This window comes from Solanum lycopersicum, chromosome 10 (assembly GCF_036512215.1).
Source record: "Solanum lycopersicum chromosome 10, SLM_r2.1".
Classification (NCBI taxonomy): Eukaryota; Viridiplantae; Streptophyta; class Magnoliopsida; order Solanales; family Solanaceae; genus Solanum; species Solanum lycopersicum.
The window spans coordinates 61,620,716-61,641,864 of record NC_090809.1 but is presented as its reverse complement, the minus strand read 5'-3'; the positions used below and the strand labels follow the sequence as shown (position 1 = coordinate 61,641,864).

Sequence of the window (21,149 nt, the reverse complement as noted above, 5' to 3'; positions counted from 1 at the left end):
GTGGCGATTGCAAAGACGGATTTGAGATTTAAATTTTATGAATTTAATATTTAAGATTTTTAGCATAAAATTTATTATGTTTTTATAATATAAATTCATATTTTGATAAATTTTATACATAGATTTATGTTTCGTATTAAAATATCATATTAAATGGATATGAGACCATACATTGGATCCGCCCGTGTGAAGGGTTTGGAGTGTTAGTTGTAAGGGAATGGGATAATGATTTCGAAATGTTATTTATAAAATTTATTTTTTTTAGTTTAATTAATAAAAAAATATTTATTTTATTTTTAAAGAAAATAAAAGTTACTTTTATATATCAGACAAATTAACTTAGATATATATACTATTACTCATAATTAAGTAACAAAGTTTATCATCAAAAGACATGTATCTTGTATTTATCGATTTAATATAATTTTGAATAGTTGTAAGTCTCTCCACTTTCCTTTTCATTTGTTGGTACTACCTGGTTTAAACCGATAAAAATGAAATAACGGATGATGTTGCTTTTTTTTTTTATTGAAAGTTCTGAATTTGAATTTGAATATAAAACTTGTTATAGGAAACGTTACTAGCTGAATGAAGTTTTATCTGACACGAATATATTTTAATTGAAATTTAATATAAATATCGTACATCAATCGAAAAACAAATGAAAGGTTTTGTTGGATAAAAGTATATATCAAGAATATGCAATATAGTCTTTGATAAATGATAGAAGCACCTATTCTTTACCTTAATAATTGGCTATTGAAAGGCCAAAAAAGGTTGATTGGACACTTCTATTTTGGTGAACTTTTGTGACATGTGATATTATTTTTTTGCATCAAATGACATGAATGCAAGATGTATATTATTAGGGAATATATATATATATATATATAAGAGAGATGAAATAAGTATTTTTAATTAAATTTCACCTGTCAAATTATGTCATATAAATTAAAATATATAGAATAATTATAAGTTTAGGTCTTGTCGGTGTAACATCGTACTAGTCAACGGAAGACCTAGGATTAACTTTGAAGGAGACTTCATATTCGAAATGCAGGAGCAATCTGATTAACTGTAATCGCAAGACGTAAATCTCAACTTGTAATCGATTAGCGATTCGCAGGAACAATCTGATTAACTGTAATCGCAAGACGTAAATCTCAACTTGTAATCGATTAGCGATTCGCAGGAGCAATCTGATTAACTGTAATTGCAAGACGTAAGTCTCAATTTGTAATCGATTAGCGACCGCAAGAGCAATTTGATTAACTGTAATCGCAAGACGTAAGTCTGAACTTGTAATCGAATAGCGACCGACTTCAAGAAAGTGAAGGAATCAAAGCCTGTGATTTGTGATTCAACTCCATCTTTTTATAATTTTTTTTATAATAAATAAAAAAAAATTACAAATTGCTTTACAAACAAATCAGGAACACATGTAAAAAGAAGAAAAGAAAAAGACTGAAAATAGAAAGTGCCAAAAGGAAAGTGGGCCACAAAGCTAAATGGGCCGAAAAATCACATCAGGCCTGACTCATAAAGTGAAAGTGAAAGGTCACACAAGCCCATGATACCAAAATATATAGTTTAATTTAAAAAATAATTGAATTTCCTATTTATGTTTGATAAAAAAAAAAACATAATAGGAAAATAAAGTGTCATAATAAGATGAAATAAAAGACCAAACATAATATGAAGTTTTCGAGTTTAAATTTAATTATATCATAATTTTACAAGTCTAAGTTCTTTCGCACCAATTTAATAACTTAATGATACAAATCACACGAAGAGTAATTGAGATTATTAAACTAAAAATTGATATTCACGATTCCACGTCAAACAACATTAAATGACAAGATATAATTAGGAGTGTGTCAAATCTTCTATAAATAATCCGATAAGAATATGTATACGACAATATATTCAAATCGTGTTTTAATTTTTCTAAAATGATAATTAATTATCTATTTTTAATAAGAACGAGAACATACCCCAACTTAATTAATGTCTGAAGCTAGAATCTTCCCCTTTTTTTTTCATTTTATTTTTTTATTATAATGACTTGGCAATCTCTTAGATCTTGAATTGCCAAAAAAGTACTAATATATGAAAACAATTTTTATTAATATTCCCAAAAAAGTACAACACAAGACACTTTTTTTTCTTTTGGGACCAATTTTTTAAGTTTCATTTCTTATGCTACATATAAATTTTGACTACTTCTACAAAGTGCAGCTGCCTAGAATTTATTTCTCTCTCTTAAAAATAATTTAAAAAAATCCTAGAGACAAAAACATTTAATAGAAAATGCTGAGTCATGTCACTTTCATTTTTAGTTCGTTTAAAAAATAATTCTTTAATTTTAATTTTTACGTATAATATTTAAACAAGAAGACTAAAGAACGTTTTTATTTTTAGTTTAAGATTATAAAATTAAGTAAACAAACAATTTAAGATGAAATAAGTATACTCTTTCCATTTAAAAAAGAATGATTCGATTTTCTTTTTAGTCTATTTTAAAAAAGAATAATCCCTTTTTTTTTTGCAATACTTTAACTTTAACTTTTCACGTGACATAAGACTTATAAAATTAAAGGGTATTTTGATACATTTGACATAACTTTAAATTAGAACCACGAGATTAAACTTTCTTTTCTTAAACTCTTCCAAGTCAAACTATGCCAATTTTTTTGAAACGAAAGAAATATAATTTATGTTTGATAAATTAGTCGAGATGCGCGTAAACTGAACGTGCACGAGAGTTTGTCCAACCAAAAGAAAGTGACAAATGAAGTATGGTCTCTCTTCACTGTCATTTGTTCTAGTGTTTATTAACTGTCACATCTTTTCAGCCATAATATATATTCAAGATTCAGATATTATTTTTTTCTAATGTAAATACATATAAAAAGAAATTTTTTTTTTATCTTTTTTAGTCTCTTTGGCAATTGTTAGAAGAAGAATAGTTGGTGAAGTTTGTCTCTTAAGTTATCTGATTAAAAGAAGGAAAAAAAAAAAGAAGAAGCATTTTGTGTTTTTACTTCAATTTGAAGGTCTCTATGTATTTTTCTTCCTTGTGTTGAACTTCTTTTGTAAAACAGGTACTTCCCAATTCAAGATTCTTGATTACTTTTAGTTAAATTAAAACTCTCGTTTGGCCGTAGATTTTGAAGTTGAAACTTAAAAATTTGAGTTTATGAAGTTGTGTTTGGATATGTGCATTTTACTTGATCCAAAATGAAGTTTTTATTCTTATTGTGTTAATGAAAAAATAATAATTGGAGTACTCACTTTTAGTTAGTTCTTGAAATTTATTTAGAGGTGATTATGTCATTCTTTATCATCTTTTTATGTTGATTAGTTAATCATTTTGTTTAATTGTTTGGCTTTTGGTATCTGTTATCGTCTGTTGTTTACTTATGTTGCTGATGTTATGTTTCTTGCCTGTATGCTTTGCACTGCTTTCCTATTAGTTATCTTGTTTTTTTGCCGAGGGTCTTTTGGAAACAGCCTCTCTATCTCTACGAGGTAGAGATAAGGTCTGCGTACACTTTATCCTCTTCAAACACCGTACTTTGTGTGATTTCACGGGGTAATGTTGTTGTAAATTCGATGGATACAGAGTTTGATGTTATCTTACTGAAATTCCATTTCAGCTGAAGTAGTGAAGAAGTGGCAACTAGAGTGTTTTCAAGAAGGCTGAAAAAAGTGTACATTTCTCAGTTCTTTTTAGTCCTTTTTTGGGTGATGGAAAAACATTTAGGACTTAAAAATCTTCTAGTTTTGCTTGTTTTATTGCTCTCAATTAGCATCTCAGAGTCTTCTTCACAAGCAAATATTTTATCGAGGATTCGTAATCTTCTGAACTATCCAAATGTTTTGAGTAATTGGAACAATGATACTGATTTCTGTAACACTGAGCCAAGTTCATCTGTCACTGTTATCTGTTATGAGGGAAACATAACTCAGCTTCATATAATAGGGAGCTTAGGGGCTTCTCAGTTACACAATTTCTCGATCGATTCGTTTGTCACTACACTTGTTGAGCTTCCTAGTTTGAAAGTTCTAAGATTAGTTTCTCTTGGTTTATATGGACCATTGCCTAGTAAAATTTCAAGACTTTCATCATTAGAGATACTTGACCTTAGTTCAAATTTCTTTCATAGTAACATACCTCGAGAAATTTCATCGTTAACGAGCCTCCAGAGTTTGATACTAGATGGAAATAAGTTCACTGGAAGACTTCCAAATGGACTTGGTTCACTTGTTGTTTTGGCAGTTTTGAGTGTAAAGAACAATTCTTTAGAAGGACGTTTACCTGATATGCTCGGAAGTTTACATAGTCTTCGTGTACTCTCACTTTCGAGGAATAATTTTACTGGTGATGTGCCTGATCTTAGTGGTGTTAAAAACCTTCAAGTTCTAGACTTGGAAGATAATGCTCTTGGACCGAAATTTCCACAAGTTAGCAGCAAAATCCAAAGCATTGTGTTGAGGAACAATAAGTTCACTGCAGGAATACCGGAGAAAGTTCAATCTTACCATCAGCTTGAACATATGGATATTTCATCAAACAGATTTATGGGGCCATTTCCTCCGTCTTTGCTGTCCTTGCCATCGATCACTTATCTTAACGTTGCTGGAAACAAGTTAACGGGAATGCTTTTTGAAGATAATCAATGCAATGCTGGATTAGATTTTGTAGATCTATCGACTAACCTGTTGAGTGGAAGATTGCCTAGTTGCCTTCTGACTGGTCCTAAGCACAGGATCGTGCGTTACTCTAACAATTGTTTAGCTACCGGAGACAGAACTCAACATCCATTTTCCTTCTGTCGGAATGAGGCGTTGGCTGTTGGTATCTTACCTCATCATCATAAACATATACCAGGTTCAAAGTTGGTTCTTGCTTTGATCATTTGTGGTAGCATCATTGGTGGAGTCGTGCTAGTTTGCGGGACTATTATAGTAGTAAGAAAATTTCTTGCAAAGATAGCTACACCGAGAAAAACAACAAGATCAATAGTAGAAAATGCAGCGTCTACATATACATCAAAGTTATTCACTGATGCAAGTAAGATTCCTCTCTTCTTTCCGTCTTAGCTTTGAAGTTTGAAGCATAGTATAATACTTCGGGCTTACCTATGCATGAAATACACAATAGGAAGGCGAAAAAAAGCCTAAATATACGAAGTTCCTTTTGATTCCTAGTTACTACTGATTTTCCATCTTGTGTTTTCTTCTCTGTTTACAAGAGTATGTTACTCGAACAATGAAGCTGGGATCACTTAGTCTTCCATCTTATCGGACCTTTTCATCAGAAGAGCTTAAGATAGCAACAAACAACTTTGATGCAGCCACTTTTATAGGCAACAGTTCTGATGATCAGGTGCATTTCAAGAATCACCATGTACCTTACTTTCCTTTCTTAACGTCATAACTGAGATCCTTAAACGTTCGTTTGAGAACATTTCATGGTATTATCATCCTTCATTGTTTCGACACCACAAATGAGTCAGAACCTTGCAACCTATCAAACATATTCAGTTGCCTTAGAATTCTTAATCTGTTATGTTAAACTATAGCTTATCCGTGTTTTAGAAGATCTTCTATCATGTTACTAGTCGTTCATTTTCTTAGACGAGTGGATATCAAACAGGTATGGTATGATAACACTTCTTCGTCGAGATCCATCTAGAGTTCATTAGTATACATACACTTGTGTGATACTCACGTCTGAGCGAATGTAACAGCTAATTAAGTAAACTACATATATTATATGACAGACTTACTGAAGTATGGAGGTTAAAGACTCATAAACTTGCTGTTTTTTTTTGGATTCAGATGTACAGAGGTCAGCTGAAAGATGGTTCATACATAACTATAAGATGCCTGCAAACGAAACGAAAAAATAGCAGTCAGAATTTCATGCATCATATAGAATTGATGTCAAAACTCAGACATAATCATCTGGTGAGCACTCTTGGACACTGCTTCGAGTGTTACTTGGATGATTCGAGTGTTAGCAGGATATTTCTCATCTTTGAGTATGTATCAAATGGTACCCTAAGAAGCTGGATCTCCGGTAAATACTCAACAAACATGTATACATATCGCTCCCAATATTGCAGTACAACAGTAATGTGTTATTCGATTCTGCAGATAAACATGCTAATGGAAGACTAACGTGGACACAACGTATAGCAGCTGCTGTAGGAGTAGCAAGGGGAATGCAGTTTTTGCATACTGGAAATATACCTGGTGTGTTTTCAAATAACATAAAGATAACAGATATCTTGTTGGATCAGAACTTTGTTGCCAAAATCTGCAGCTATAATTTGCTTATTCTGGATGAGAATGTAAAGGAGCTGAAGAGTATAAGGTATGCCTAACTGCTCCAAATTTAAGTTGCTCGGATTCTCCAAAAATGTTGTCATACAAATATCGGATCCTCCAAAAATGCACTACTTTGAAGGATCGACATTTTTGAAGAGTCCGAGCAACGTAGGTTCTAGCTTGTTAAGTTAAATCATGTGTACTATGAAGATCAACATAATTAACTATTAGTTTCTTACTTCTACTAATCCACAGGGCTAATTATGAAGAAAAATTGGTTGTATATGATTTTGGAGTAATATTATTGGAGATAATTACTGGGAAGCAGATAAATACCAAGAATGAAGTGAGAATTATACAAAATCAGGTATGATTCAACACTTCTTTTCACTCTTCACAACAACTATGTCTCAATCTAACGTAAGTTAGGATCAGCTATATGAATTCTCACCGACTCTTTTACTCTTCACATTATGTGCAGTTACAAGAGAGTATAATGTCAAATGCAATGTCAAGAAAGGATGTGGTTGATCCAGCAATGAGAACTTCGTGCTCCGATGAATCATTGAAGACGATGATAGAGATATGTTGCAGGTGTTTGGAACAATATACAGAAGATATGCCCTCAATTGAAGATGTAATATGGAATTTGCAGTTTGCTGCTCAAGTTGAGGATTCATGGAGAAAAGACGCTTCAAGTAGTGATGCCTCTCCAATTTCACATCTCTACAACTTGTCGCGCAATAGCAACAGCAATAACAATAGCAAGAGCATGTCTGTTTGACAAGCTATTTCTAACGTGGATAACTAATCTCGATACTATTATTTCATCCTGTGACAAGAATAACTAAACTAACAATCTATGTAATAATGTTCTTTGCAGAGCTTATACAAAAAGGTAAGTTTTAATACAATCTTCTTTCTAACAAACAGATGCCATAGCAATCTCCTTGTGTATATACCAACCCAGCCTTTATAGTACCTAGATATTACAAGAGAAACATATAGCGGAGAAACCTATATTAGACGTGGACGATAGAAAACAAAAATAAAGGAATGAAAAGAGGGACTAGTTAATGGAAAAGGGAAGCATTGCAAAATGATTTTTTCGGACAGTAGAAACAGACTATCTATTCGTTTGCAGGAGGAGTTTCCATTTTCTGAACTTGAGGGGCTGTCACTGCTACTAAGCTAAGATCAGATGAGTTTGAATCTCCAGATCTTTCACGGATCTCTCGGTACTCCTGGCATATGGCACATAAGTGGCAGAAAAAGTGTGTGGCGAAATCTCCACATGGAGCTTCCTGCATATATATCAGGACATACAAAATTGTTAAATGCAGAAATACTGATGCAAGCAGTTTTCATCATTCTATTCAGGCGTGGAACCATAATGTTATCGTAGAACAGAAACGGGGGCAGGAGCTAATGGGAAGAGAGGAAGGTGAAGAAATAAGAATTCACGGTAACTGGTTATAAATGCTGCAAACCCATCCAATAACAAACTCAAAACTAAAATTTCTAACTTGGACATCATCTCAATGTAAACCATACAGAATAGGAAACTAAGTCGGTTCTCTTTCGAAATGGAGTCCTAATTTTCCTGATTTCAAGTTGATAGTTTATCTAACTGAAGCCCACACCTACTTGTTCAAATAAAAGTATAATTTCTCTTCTGTGGATACGGTTACACATTGTAACTTTTTAATCTTTTGTAGCTTCTACGGATAACATCCGATTCAAAAGAATATATGTGGAATTCTTGAAGAATATATGTGGAATTCTAAGACACTCCTGCTTAATTTTTAGTCTGCATGAAAAGGTTAACTTCAAACTACCATCATAAAAGACTTAATAAAGCCATCAATATTAATATAATTGAAAGTAAACTTTCAAGCAATCTAACTTAACTCATTTTTCAAATGATTCTTCCTGTTGAATCAATAGAATATGCTAAACCACATTCTCATCCATGTACACTATTAACAGCAAAACAACAGAGATGACTACCTGAAGATTGTACTTTGATCTCAATGTCTTTCGATAGCCACAGGCATAACATGCAACAAAGCAACCAGGCAAACCCAGAAGAATGCCTTCAGTTAAGAAGCAGCAAATTGTGTTGAAAAAAGCCCACAAAATAAAGTGAGTTGTACATGATCCCATCAAGGTTCCTGACCCCAAGAAGTCCGCATTTTTTCCAAACAGAAAGCAAGGGCAAAAAAGTCCAATAAAACCTGTGCTCAAAATTTTGAAATTAGAGCTAACTCGAGGTTGTCAATCAACATCTAATGTCATTTCTTACAACAGAAGAGCCATTGCTTAGCAACATGTGTTGAAATTTTATAATAAAGACACATAATTAACCCTCAAAAGAGAAGTTTCACAATCACACTTCCATCTTATTGTATGTTCAGAAAGAAAGGAATGACTGATCTAGGCCAATCTTGCATTGCTGAAAACCAGTTTCGGGAAATTCTGGCAGTTGTATTATTTATTACTTCACGAAATGACTAACAGTAAGACGACGAGGGGGAGTGAATTGCAAATAATCTAGAAACAGAATGCAAGCAGTGTTGACTGTTATCCAGAACTCTCTGGAATTATACTACACAGTACACTGGGTATGTTGTTGTTCATAAGAATATATACATATATCCTTTTGGTATACTTTTGTCCCAGCAAAAGAGCACCAAGAAGGTCCTGTGTACACATATAGTGTACGAAAACTCAGATACTCCTTTATAAATGCAGGGCACTGAGGCTCCAGTAAGGCACTTAAAGTAATACACACTTAAGCATGTTACACCAAAAATCATAAAAAATACAGGCACTTCTAAGTTGCTAAGTCTATGGACTAGTTTTGCAAATTTGGTAAGAATATGCATTTTGAAGGGCATACCAACTTCAAGCTAAATTTTCAACGAAGAAGCATATAAGAGAGTAAATACTTCATTCCACTATAGAGCCTGAGAAAAAATCAATTAAATGTATAGCTTATAATAGCTTCCTTCGTGGTGCACTCAGAGTTTTATCATGTTTTCCATCTAATAAGATAAGAGGATAATTAATCTTGAATCTTATTTTACTACCCAAAAATGCACCTTTCATTCACTTTTTTCCCTTCTCATAAAGCAAGATCACAGGGACGAAAGTAGCGTACAGCTCTGTGGATCATCAAAACAAGCACAGATTCCAGAACTCCACTGAGCATGGTCATCTGTTTTGCTCTGTTGAATTTCTTCCGCAGTAGAAACTTGTTGTACTTCTGCATCCGACTGATCCAGAGGAATATAAGGTGGAGGTGAATAATTCTTGTGCCCTACCATAATTAGTTAGGTGTAAACACCAACCTGCAGGACAAATTCAAGAGAAAGCAAGAAATATCAATAAAGAACAAACGAGTTACACATAAACATCCAATCAGTTCTCTGATTACATCAAGGACAGTTACTTTCTGATGAAGCTATAACTCATCTGACTTTAGTTCAAAAGAAAAGAAACACGCTCACAGATATTGACTGGAAAGATAAAAAAGAAAGATGCTTAACATTACGAAATCCATTCTAAGTTGTTAAACTGAAATTGCAGGACCAAATTGCATGTTGACTCCACTAGGACTGACAATTAGTTTATCATGTAATGCTTACGATTAAGTATTTACAACTTTCAATTATAGGTGTTCTTGGACCCAATTTGTGCACTTCCTTTTTCTTTTTCTTTTTTTGACCTTGTAAACACAAATGGAAGCTTTCCTAGTGCCTGCTTGTTTTAAAATGTAAAACATCTGACATCCAAAAAGGTGTATCCTAGTGGTCCATGGAACTAGAACAACGACGAGGGTTCAAATCCTAAGAAGCGAAAAAGCTAGCTCATTTTTTATATATACCAAAGTCGTGTGGGCAATAGGTCAGCAAACTCTTTAGAGGATTACTAGATTATACGAACGTATGGAAATTAAGCATTTCCCATATAACTAAAAATCCTAGCTCATTAAAGATTTAAGTAGATATTTAGAGATATTAACTACTATTAGTTTTCCAAACTTTCTATTTATATAAATGGCCAGCTTGCTTGCACCTCAACTAGAATTACGAAACATCTACTACCTCCTATCAATACAAGTACCAGATAACTATATCCACTAATGTTTGGACATATGGAAAGAAATCACCTAATACTATTGCTCTTGGAGCCTCATGGTTCTCAAACCAATTCATTGACCATTAGCCCACCGCCTCACACCCTTGGTGCAACTATTCAGATTTTCTTTAATCAGTAACTATTAACCGCAGCCATTTCTGATTTTAAGAAAAATCAGACCAGATGCATCTGATACCTGTTGCTGATGGGAAGTGACACGTATTTCGTGAAATTAATCGAGATGCATTGACCCTGACGTTATCAAAAAAACTAAAATGTGGTGTATGGTAATTACAAATGATTAGTAATTCATTACAGTACGTTTCAATTTCTCTGTCGGTCTTAATTTCTTTTCATTTTCTTCAAACAATTGATTAGCAAACATCAATGCAATTATTACTCAGATCTCAACTATAGAACAATGACAAATAACGACGTAATATCCAAATTCAAGCTTTATTCATGCAGTGCAAACGAAATTAGACATTGAATCAAACATATCTATAATTTTTTTCGTCTATTTTAACGCTAAGAATCATTTGGGATGAGGTTTTCGTTTTTTTTTTTGCTCGTAAGAGAAAATTAAAAGGCAAAATCTGGAGGAGAAAGAGACAGACCGGAACTTACAACTCGATGTCGCCGGAGATAGGGATATTGCTGAGTATTTCGCCGAAAGAGATCGCCGGGCAATGGACTTCACCGGAGGATAGAGAATCAAAGGACAAAAAGTGGCGTTTTGTTTCTAAAAGAAAAACTAAAAAAAAACAATACTTTTTCAGTTTCTAGAAAAAAGTGAACTTTTTAAAAGGTTAAACTTTTTTTTCAAATATTTATATTGTTTATTTAAATATTTTAAATTTATTTTAATTAAATATTTTAACATTTTTTTTAACACAAAAATATTTTTATCACACACTTTCATTTTAAATTTTAGAAAAACTTTGACATGTTCTTAGATGTCAATTACATAATAAATTGATCACGTTAAATACGTTATCTTTTTTATTTATATATTTTAGCCTCAATATGTTGGAAATATAATTTGCATATTTTTGGTTAAAGGCGACAGAGATAATAAAATAAAAGGACATATAATTTTATATTTAATAAACTTTTTAATATAAATATATTATTTGAACAAAAAAATATTAAGTTAAATTAAATTCATAATCGGGCTTCTAGCTCCTCCAATCCCCTATCTACATTAAGTATTAAAAAGGATCAATTTTGTAATTAAAAAAGTCATGTTAAAATAAAATAGGAAATTGAAGAATTAAGTTGTTAAAATGCAGTATATATTTTGATTGTATTTAAGCCCCTAATATTGCAACATGCGTAAAATATACTTTTAAGTTCTCGTCAAATTTTATGATTTTTTATTAAGAATCTCATGCTTCTATGGATCTTGAGACCGCTTGCTATGTCATTTGGTAGATCGATAATGCATATATTTAAGTTCAGTTATCAAGTAAAAAGATATTTTCAAGATTGTCAATAATCAAGTTCGAAATTAACAATTCACGTTAAATTAAAAGTGTTTTTAATACTTTTTCTCATATTATTATTAAGGGCAACTTTTATATATAGCAAATAAAAAATTCATATTTGTATGCTATAGCAAAGTTTGCATAATTGTACTCCATAGCAAACATAGAAACAGTACAATTCGCTATACATATACAGTTGAAGCAAATTGTATAAAACGAAGTGTATAAAACAAGAAAGAGAAAGACACTTGGGCAGAGAACTGTATAAAAAGCGAAGTGTATTATTATAAGTGTATAGAATGACTATATACAATTTGAATTTATATAAAATGAGAAAGAGAGAAATACAAAAAAGACTTGACAAGGAATATACAATTGAATCGAATTGTATAAAACGAGAAAGAGAGAAATTAGACACAATTTAAAAATTGTATAAAACGAGAAAGAGAGAAAGGTAAAAGAAACTAGCAGGGGAGTATTTTTATTATATAATTATAAGTGCATAGAACGAAAATATATGTACTTGCATGTGTATATAAAATTTTCTCAAATTTATACAAACAGAAACGCAATTTATACATTTCGCTTCTGTTTGTATAAGTGAGAAAGGCGAGGGTGGCGAGCGAGATCTGGAAGAGAGGAGAGAGGGTAACAAAATTATATGTATTAATACAATTTTCTCTGTTTTATACAATTAGAAACAATTTTTCTGCACTTGTATTAGTATAAAAAGTGAGGAAGCGAGCGAGAGATTGGAGGAGAGCGGCGAGCGAGATATTTGGCAAAGAGGTGTCTGACAATTTTTCGCAAACGTTTGCTATGGAGCACAATAAAATCAAACCCTAGCCACTCCATTTATTTTACGTTATTAGTTTGCTTATTATATACAATTTTTCCTATTATTAATTACGAAATTAGACCAGCCAAGAGAGAAACACATACAAATCTGAAAAAAGAAACTTCTAATATCTCACTTATATATATATATATATATATATATAGAACTCCATAATTGATTTTTTTTTATTACATGCTTGAAAAAGGACTAAATTGAAGGGGGGAAAAAACAAGTAATATTTTACATATACTCTAATTAATATAAAATAAATATATAATTAATATAAATATATAATTAATATAAGTAGCATCATTCAATTATTCTTGGGCTTTGGTCTTCCTTTCGTCGGCCCATCATGATAGTCTGCCGAATCCATTCTCCTTGCTACTTCTACGTCACTCTCATCAATCTGTTTTGATACCTAAGTAAAAAAAATATAATTTTAAATATATTAACATATGGTATATTTAAATTAATATAATCTAGGGTAAAAAATTAGGTAATGCTAAATGGCCAGTACTTTATGATATTTTTTATTTAAAAATAAATTATCTTTTTTCTTTTGTAATTAACAAGTATCAAAGTTAAAAAAGCAGAGGCGGAGTCAGAATTTTCGATAATGGATTCAAAATAGACATACGAAAAAGCCGTAGGAATTACATACCCGGCTCAACATTCTTGGAAAACAATCGAATCGAGGGTTCGGGAGCCTATAAGTGGAACGTTTGCTATGCTATAAGGACTGACTTTCACGGTTATGATGAGCTTTTTTCTCCTATTTCCAAGATCGAATTCCAGTTTTTTCTTATCGACTGTCTTATTATTTTTCCTTTTTTCTAGCTTCTTGCTTGCTACCTTCTACTCTCTCTGTTTTCTACTGGGCTCTCTTGAGTTCTGTTGGTCGACATCTACTATACCAAAAAGATTATTTTAACCATATAAAAATAATATAATTTTCCGCCGATAAGGGTTCGAATGAACCCCTCCATCCACCACTGGTTAAAAGGATAAAAATATTCAAAAAAAGCAAAATAACACGAGTAAAATACCATTCTTATCAAATTTTATGACTAAAAACATTTTTCCAATTTCTTTTATTACATGCATGTTGAAGTATAAAATAATTAAACAAAAAAAATATGCATATTGAGACGTAATATTATTAATAAATCACACATTTTTTTAAAGAATAATGCATGATTAGCTCCTAATCTCATCATTAACTAATGATTGTTTTACAAGAGAAAGTGGGAACCTGAGCTGTTAAATCGTAGATAGAAATTTCATCAATGGATTCCTTGAGAATTCCTGACAATTCATATATAAAATAAAAATAAAAATAAAAATCGAACTAGTTTTATTAATTTAACTCAAAATTACACATAGATATAAAAAAAGATTTTTTTAAAAAAAAAGAAAAAACAAGACACATACAAATACATATACTAATATGACAATTGACAATATATACTCTTATAATTTCGTTGATTTAAAATCATAACATTTCAAATTCAAATTTAACATTGATCTCAACCTATTCTCTTTAGCTTATAGTCTATAGACAAAAGTAAATTATCCCAAAAATCTTTTTATATGACTTGTTATAACATCATGTTATCGCTTTCATAAATTAACTGCTTTATATATTAGATTATTAACTATTTGGGAACAAAAAAAGAGTTGAGTTGATCAGACGCAATGACAGAGAAAAGCAAAACGAAATCAGGATTCCGAACTAGAAAAAAAAGGTAGCAATGCTATGTTTATCATATTGATTACTATCGATAAAGAAAAATCTTTCTAAATCACTTCGTATTAGTGAGACCCTTCAAGCATCCAAAATATATCAGGAATGAAAATGTTGTTCAACCGTTGATTTGCGATAGAGTTATTTAATTTTTACTCTGATGAAAAATTAATTATAAATACCTCGTAAAATTAGTTAATGCACGCAAATTGAGCCGAATATTACGATTATTAAAAAAATGATTTTGATAAATATATGTATAGTTGCTTTATATATAAATTATTAACTTAATGAAAACTTACTTGATGTTGAGGCAGTAGAAATGATAGTAGCAAAGATGAACAATAGTAGAAGGTATAAACCAACTTTTTGCACCATTTTTTTTTTCAATGATCAATTAATTTTAGCAAAATAAAAGTTTTCAGAAAACTTGAGATAGGGTGATGTAATTATATAGAAGTTATAAAAATAATTTAGTACAAAAAAAAATAAATTTAAAATTTGAGTAGACTTTTTTACCCACTTGCCTCAATTAGTTTTTTTGGTCAAATATTTATGATATTTGCGAATATTCGGACAGCTACATTAACAAACTGGTACCACTAATTAACATGTTTATTAATTTAATTATTCATATATACTCCATAATTAACTTGTAATCCTACACCGGTGGCAACCGACGAAAAGAACAATAACAATATATTTAATATAATTTCATAAGCGATATTTGAAAAAGATAATATATACATAAACTTATACTAAGTTAGATATTGTTTGTTTCTAATAAAATTTCGACGCATGTAAAATATATCAATGTGGAGTATTGAAAGGAATTAATACAATACTGAAAAAGTCGTATAATAAAAAACAAAGTAGAAGAATAGTGGCAAGAAAAACAAATAAGTAATTAATTAAGTTGTTGAAATTGCGATATTCTGATTTTATTTATTTTTTAAAGGAAAAATTATGTCGTTAAGCAAATTTATATTATTTTATTACTCACCATAGCTATAACTTGCTATAATTATCATTCGCAATTAACATTATACATTAATTAAATGGGCTGACTTCGAGTTTGTATGATTAACCACATTTGTATGTGTATAATTCGCTAGAATATACAACACATTGTATAATATATAATTATCTAACCGATATACATACACAATTCACCTCTCTCCCAATTTGTGCCCTCTGTCGCTTGCCTCTCTCCTCCCTCTCCCAATCTCGCTCGCCTCTCTCCTCCCTCTCCATATCTCGCTTGCCATATATACAAATGCATATGTATAATATACAATATATAATTGATATACATAGAAAAATTCACCTCTCCCACTCTCCTCCCTCTCCCAATCTCGCTCGCCTCTCTCCTCCCTTTCCATATCTCGCTTGCCATATATACAAATGCATATGTATAATATACAATATCTAATTGATATACATAGAAAAATTCACCTCTCCCACTCTCCTCCCTCTCCCAATCTCCCTCATCTCTATCCTCCCCGTCCCAATCTCCCTCATCTCTATCCTCTTTCTCTCAATCTCGCTTGCCATATATATAAATACATATGTATAATATACAATTATCTTATCGATATACATATATAATTCACCTCTCTCCGAATCTCGCTCGTCTCTCTCCTCCCTATAACATGTATCTACGAATTGTAATTATCAAACTATAGCTATGGAGAATAATTATGCTATTTTGAATGGCTATATGTGAAAGCTTCTCATTTTAAATTTTACATTTGAGAAAAAAGAGCTAAATAAACAATGAAAAAAAAACATAAAAGTAATATTATTAGTACACTCTTTATCTAATAATAATTGTCTATTATTGACTGGACATAGAGATTAAGACGTAAACAATAAAAGTAATTTTACCAAATCACTCTTATTAAATATAAAATAATTTAAACATTGAAAATGAATAATATATGACAACATGAATAAAATATACATAAAATGACAAATTATTCATTTATTTTATAAACTTGACAAACATTATTCGACATTTCAAAATAATATGACATACAAGTAAAAACGAACGGAGAAAATAATATTATCCTAAGGTTGTGGGGTTGATGGTACTCTTCTCCGCACCCAAGAATAGTCTAATGTCAAATCCATTCTCCTTGCTATAGAGAACTCTGCATCATCCACTTCTATATAGCTCTCATCCTATATATGAAAAAAAAAATATTACTACATTTTTCGCGATACGTAAATAAAAAATATTATTTTAAATAATTTATATAATTTAAATAAATATGATAAAATGTGGAGGTGAAAATATAATTGTGAGCGTTAGGCTTAGAGTGAAGTTGAATGTGTTGGAGGGTGCATGAGGAAGACATGATCACTAACAATATGAAATATTATTTTTGGAATTTGTTTTTTTTATCTTCGTTAGAAAAGTCATTTCTTATTTTTTTAAATAAATTTACTAAAAATAATATTTTCAAAGATTTTGACTAATCGAACATGAAAAAATATATATGTTATGTCTATTTTGACAAATACACATACACATATTAATACGTAATATTATTGATTAATTACATTTAAAAATAAATACTCCTTTCGTCCCATTTATGTGACACTTTTTGTATTTTGAGATTCAAACAAATCTATTTTTTATCGTAAGTTTTTCATTTTAACATTTTGAATTATCACTTATTGTAACTTGTAATACTCTTTACGTAGTTAATAATTATATAGTTTCATTTCAAAAAATTTAAAAATTTTCATATGCAAATTGCATATTCTGTCAAAATTAAACTGTTTGACCCTCGAGAAATAAAAAGTGTCATGTAAAAATGGAATATACAATGCATGACTAATTAGCTTCTAATCTCATCATTAACTCTATTAATGATTGTTTTACAAGAGAGAATGGGAACCTGCTGGGCCGGTAATTCATCGATAGATTCCTTGAGAATTCCTGTCAATGCATATGTAAAAATTAAAATCAAAATAAAAAGCACTGATTTACAACGGTTTTTGTGAATTTAACTGAATTTATTAAATTATCGGCTCAAAATTTTGTATAGATATACAAAATATAAATAAATCAGGACACGATATACGTATATTTATATGATAATATATACTCTTTATGCTTCGTCAATCTAAAATCATAGCATTTCAGGTTTAAATTCCAGCGAAAGCCAAGCGTGTATCAAACTCAACCTATTCTCTTTAGCCTATAGTCTTATTGGTAAAAGTAAATTATTTCAAAAAATTTTTACATGACTTGTTATAATATCGTGTCATGATAAGTTTGGACTAATTATATATATACATTAGACTAATTATTCGACGCATTATTTTTCTTTGAAACTCATTATTCTAGATTCATGATCTTCATTTAAGCAACCGTAAAAAAAAGGAACGAAATAAAGCTGGAGGCCGGAGGACAGAAAAAAGAGTCTAGTTGATCAGGGAGAAGTAAAATAAAATTAAAATTTGACAAAAAGAAAATAAGACTATGAATATGATGATCAATCACGATTTATAAAAAAAGAGTCTTTCTAAATCATCACTTCTTGTCAACAAAGCCTAGTTAATTTCAAGATCCAAAATATGGTGATTGAACATGTTGTTCGATTTAATATATATTGTGTACAAAGGTAATTAATAAATAAATACCTCGTAAAATTAGTCAAATACATGCAAATTGTGTCTTTTATATATGTATATATAATTTCAAAAAATGCTTTTGATAAATATATGTATAGTTGCTATATATATGAATTAACTTAATGAAAACTTACTTGATGATGAGGCAGTTGAAATGATAGTAGCAAAGATGAACAATAAAACAAGGTACAAACCAACTTTTTGCACCATTTTTTTTCAATGATCAATTAATTTTAGCAAAATAAAAGTTTTTAGAAGACTTGAGTTGGGGTGATTTAATTATATAGAAGTTATAAAAATAATTTAATACAAGAAAATTAAAAATTTGAGTAGACTTTTTTACCCACTTGCCTAAATTAATTTTGTCTCATAGTTGTGACATTTTCGAATATTTAGACAGCTACTGGCACCACTAATTAACATGTTTCTCAATTTATATTTATACCTACTTTATTTTATTTTTAAAAAAAATAATAACACATTCGATATAATTTTACAAGTGATTTGAAAAGAATAGTACATGTACGGTCCAACTCCCATTTTATAAAGCTAGAGATAGTTTGTTTATGATAGATTTTCGCCAGGGACGGAGCAACCTTGGTACAAGAGGGTTCATCCGAACCCCATTCGATTGAAAATTATACTTTATACATAGTTTAAATAATATTCTATGTATATATAGTAGATGCCGAATCTTCTTCGACTACTCCATGTATCTTATTGAAAGTCCTAATTTCGCTATTAATTATCGCTCACCATCAAATATTAAAAAATATTAATACAATACCAAATATAAGAATGGTGGCAAGAAAAACAAAGAAGGAATTAAGTTGTTGAAATGCTGATTAAATTTATTTTAAATTCTACATATGAAAAATGGAAAAAGGTATTCCGTTGTACTAACAAAAATAGTTGACAAGTTTAAATATATCCCTCGTTTGAGTTATCGTTTCCAAATATATTTCACCTATTATATTTTTTGATTCTAATATATTTCTCGTATTATACTTTAATACACATTACTTTTATTTTTTGACTCACCTATTAATATAACTCAAACCTGACCCACTCAATCAGTATTCCTTTTTCTAAATCTTAAACCCTAAATTCTAAATTCTAAACCCTAATAATAATTTATAATATAATAATAATGTGTTTGCAAATGTAAATAATTTAATTATGAGTTTGATACATATTTCATCTTCAAAATTAAGAGTAATTGATTTATATCAAAATCAAATTCATACGTCAAACTTCTAATTTGGCCCTTGCACACTACACACGTGTAATAAAAGAATTATGTATATCAACTTTATCATGTCTAAGTTTAGTATTTGCTTGTGCAAGTAAATTTTAGACATAAAAAACTTATCCGCACACGATGTTTATATCAAATCAATGCACTACATGATTTAATGAAGTAAAACACATGTAAATTAATTATGATTAAGTAAAATAAACTATTAATTTAAACACATGATATGCATTTATTATGTATTATGTATATAATTATTTTATCATTATTTTCAGCTTGATAAGTATATAGTTATAATTTTTACTTGCCCGTTTGTCAATACTAACCATTGTTAATATATTATAGTTATAATTTTCACTTGCCCGTTTGTATACTAACCATCGTTAAATTATTTGGAAATACTATTTTCTTTAATTTTTCACCCTTACAAAATAATATTCATAAAATAATAATATAGTACAAAAATTACAAATTAAAAGGAATTGAACCAACAAAAAAAAACCTCCATAATCGAATTTTTATTACATGCATGAAAAAGAGATAAACAATGAGAAAAACAAGAGACACCAAGTAATTCCTCGAATCGTCTGATACGCAGATTAAATTATTATTTTAAGAATTGAGATAAAATAATCACAGATTTGATGGGACAAGGTGAAATATCCTAAAATAAATTTGAGATTATATTTTTACTATGTTCATATAGTTAACGATATAAATTTATCTCAAGATATTTCATCTTATCCCGAATATCGAACGACCCATAAATGTTATTCATGGTTTTGGTTTATGTTGATCATTTGCTCCAGCATTAGCATAGTCTAACACCAAATCTATTCTCCTTGCTATAGATAACTCTTCATCTGTTAGGTCTGATGTATCCTAAATTATATACAAGAAAGAAAAAAATTGAAAATTATAAATAAATTTTATCGAGATATAATATAATTAAGTAATTAAAAATTATATTTCGTATAGTCGTGTTTAGGTAAAAAATATAATGATCGCATACTTGAACATAATATTATAATCGGCAAATAAGTATTGGGGTTGAAATCAATTTCTCCCAACAAGAAAACATATATTCCACTAGACTTTTACAAAAATGGAAATTTCGTCGAAAATTTATTCATCCAAAATGAGTATATTATTTTGGAATACAATTTCAATTTGAATTTCAAAATTAAAAAGATCTCCAAAAAAGGTCGTTTTAACAATTTTTTTAACTTTAGAATACTTGCAAATATATACAGAGAGAGAGTTGGAGCCTAAATGGTATAAAATATTAATAAAAATTTTAAAATGGTATATAAAATTTTATATGAATCAAAACGGCAAAATCAGTGGAACAAAAACGATTTACTCCACCAGAAAAAGCAAAATCGCTGCTACTACAACGATATTGCAAAATGTAATTTTTTTAAAAAAAAATTCAAATCATTGTTTTGCAAATCACATAAAAAAAATAATCATATTTTGCAAAATCGCTGCAGTAGCAACGATTTTGCTTTTTCCGGTGAAGTAAATCGATGTTGTTCCAGCAATTTTGCCGTTTTGGTTAATATAAAATTTTATATACCATTTTGGAATTTTTGTTAATATTTTATACACTTCAGGCTCCAAACTCTATCTATCTATCTATCTATCTATCTATCTATATATATATATATATATATATATATGCAAGTATTCACG

General features: G+C 30.0%; 2 protein-coding genes and 2 long non-coding RNA genes across 7 annotated transcripts; 1 reads left to right on the top strand and 3 right to left on the bottom strand.

The window, feature by feature from the left end:
* Positions 1 to 2,821: 2,821 nt before the first annotated feature.
* On the top strand, positions 2,822 to 7,269 carry LOC101261377 (probable inactive leucine-rich repeat receptor-like protein kinase At3g03770). Of its 3 annotated transcripts, none has more exons than XM_069290387.1 (7): positions 2,822 to 3,104; positions 3,660 to 5,077; positions 5,259 to 5,392; positions 5,848 to 6,088; positions 6,166 to 6,385; positions 6,595 to 6,706; positions 6,821 to 7,269. In XM_069290387.1, the coding sequence occupies exons 2-7, from the start codon at positions 3,751 to 3,753 to the stop codon at positions 7,121 to 7,123; spliced, it is 2,337 nt and encodes a 778-aa protein (XP_069146488.1). In that variant the 5' UTR covers positions 2,822 to 3,104; positions 3,660 to 3,750; the 3' UTR covers positions 7,124 to 7,269. The 3 variants fall into 3 exon arrangements, with proteins under 3 accessions (XP_069146488.1, XP_010312191.1, XP_010312190.1); XM_010313889.4 differs by having other exon boundaries at positions 2,867 to 3,104; positions 5,259 to 5,413; XM_010313888.4 differs by lacking the exon at positions 2,822 to 3,104 and having other exon boundaries at positions 3,378 to 5,077; positions 5,259 to 5,413.
* LOC101261673 (protein PLANT CADMIUM RESISTANCE 10) lies at positions 7,188 to 11,285 on the bottom strand. 2 transcript variants are annotated; one of them, XM_010313890.4, is made up of 4 exons: positions 11,100 to 11,285; positions 9,503 to 9,692; positions 8,350 to 8,576; positions 7,188 to 7,643 (listed from the first exon to the last, which is right to left on the bottom strand). In XM_010313890.4, the coding sequence occupies exons 2-4, from the start codon at positions 9,666 to 9,668 to the stop codon at positions 7,470 to 7,472; spliced, it is 567 nt and encodes a 188-aa protein (XP_010312192.1). In that variant the 5' UTR covers positions 9,669 to 9,692; positions 11,100 to 11,285; the 3' UTR covers positions 7,188 to 7,469. The 2 variants fall into 2 exon arrangements, with proteins under 2 accessions (XP_010312192.1, XP_004249366.1); XM_004249318.5 differs by having other exon boundaries at positions 11,110 to 11,265.
* Positions 11,286 to 12,916: 1,631 nt separating this feature from the next.
* Positions 12,917 to 14,983, bottom strand: LOC138339081 (uncharacterized). The gene is made up of 3 exons (XR_011212120.1): positions 14,857 to 14,983; positions 14,063 to 14,115; positions 12,917 to 13,228 (listed from the first exon to the last, which is right to left on the bottom strand). It is a non-coding gene; the product is annotated as an uncharacterized lncRNA (long non-coding RNA).
* Positions 14,984 to 16,514: 1,531 nt separating this feature from the next.
* On the bottom strand, positions 16,515 to 18,466 carry LOC138339080 (uncharacterized). The gene is made up of 3 exons (XR_011212119.1): positions 18,334 to 18,466; positions 17,461 to 17,501; positions 16,515 to 16,738 (listed from the first exon to the last, which is right to left on the bottom strand). It is a non-coding gene; the product is annotated as an uncharacterized lncRNA (long non-coding RNA).
* Between the last annotated feature and the right edge of the window lie 2,683 nt (positions 18,467 to 21,149).

Coding starts and splice junctions, on each gene's coding strand:
- LOC101261377 (XM_010313889.4), top strand. CDS start 3,751: ATGGAAAAACATTTAGGACTTAAAAATCTTCTAGTTTTGCTTGTTTTA. Junction 5,078..5,258: donor AAAGTTATTCACTGATGCAA/GTAAGATTCCTC, acceptor TCTGTTTACAAG/AGTATGTTACTCGAACAATG. Junction 6,089..6,165: donor CCTAAGAAGCTGGATCTCCG/GTAAATACTCAA, acceptor TCGATTCTGCAG/ATAAACATGCTAATGGAAGA.
- LOC101261673 (XM_010313890.4), bottom strand. CDS start 9,668: ATGGTAGGGCACAAGAATTATTCACCTCCACCTTATATTCCTCTGGAT. Junction 8,577..9,502: donor TTTTGATGATCCACAGAGCT/GTACGCTACTTT, acceptor TTTTGAGCACAG/GTTTTATTGGACTTTTTTGC. Junction 7,644..8,349: donor GATCAAAGTACAATCTTCAG/GTAGTCATCTCT, acceptor ATATATATGCAG/GAAGCTCCATGTGGAGATTT.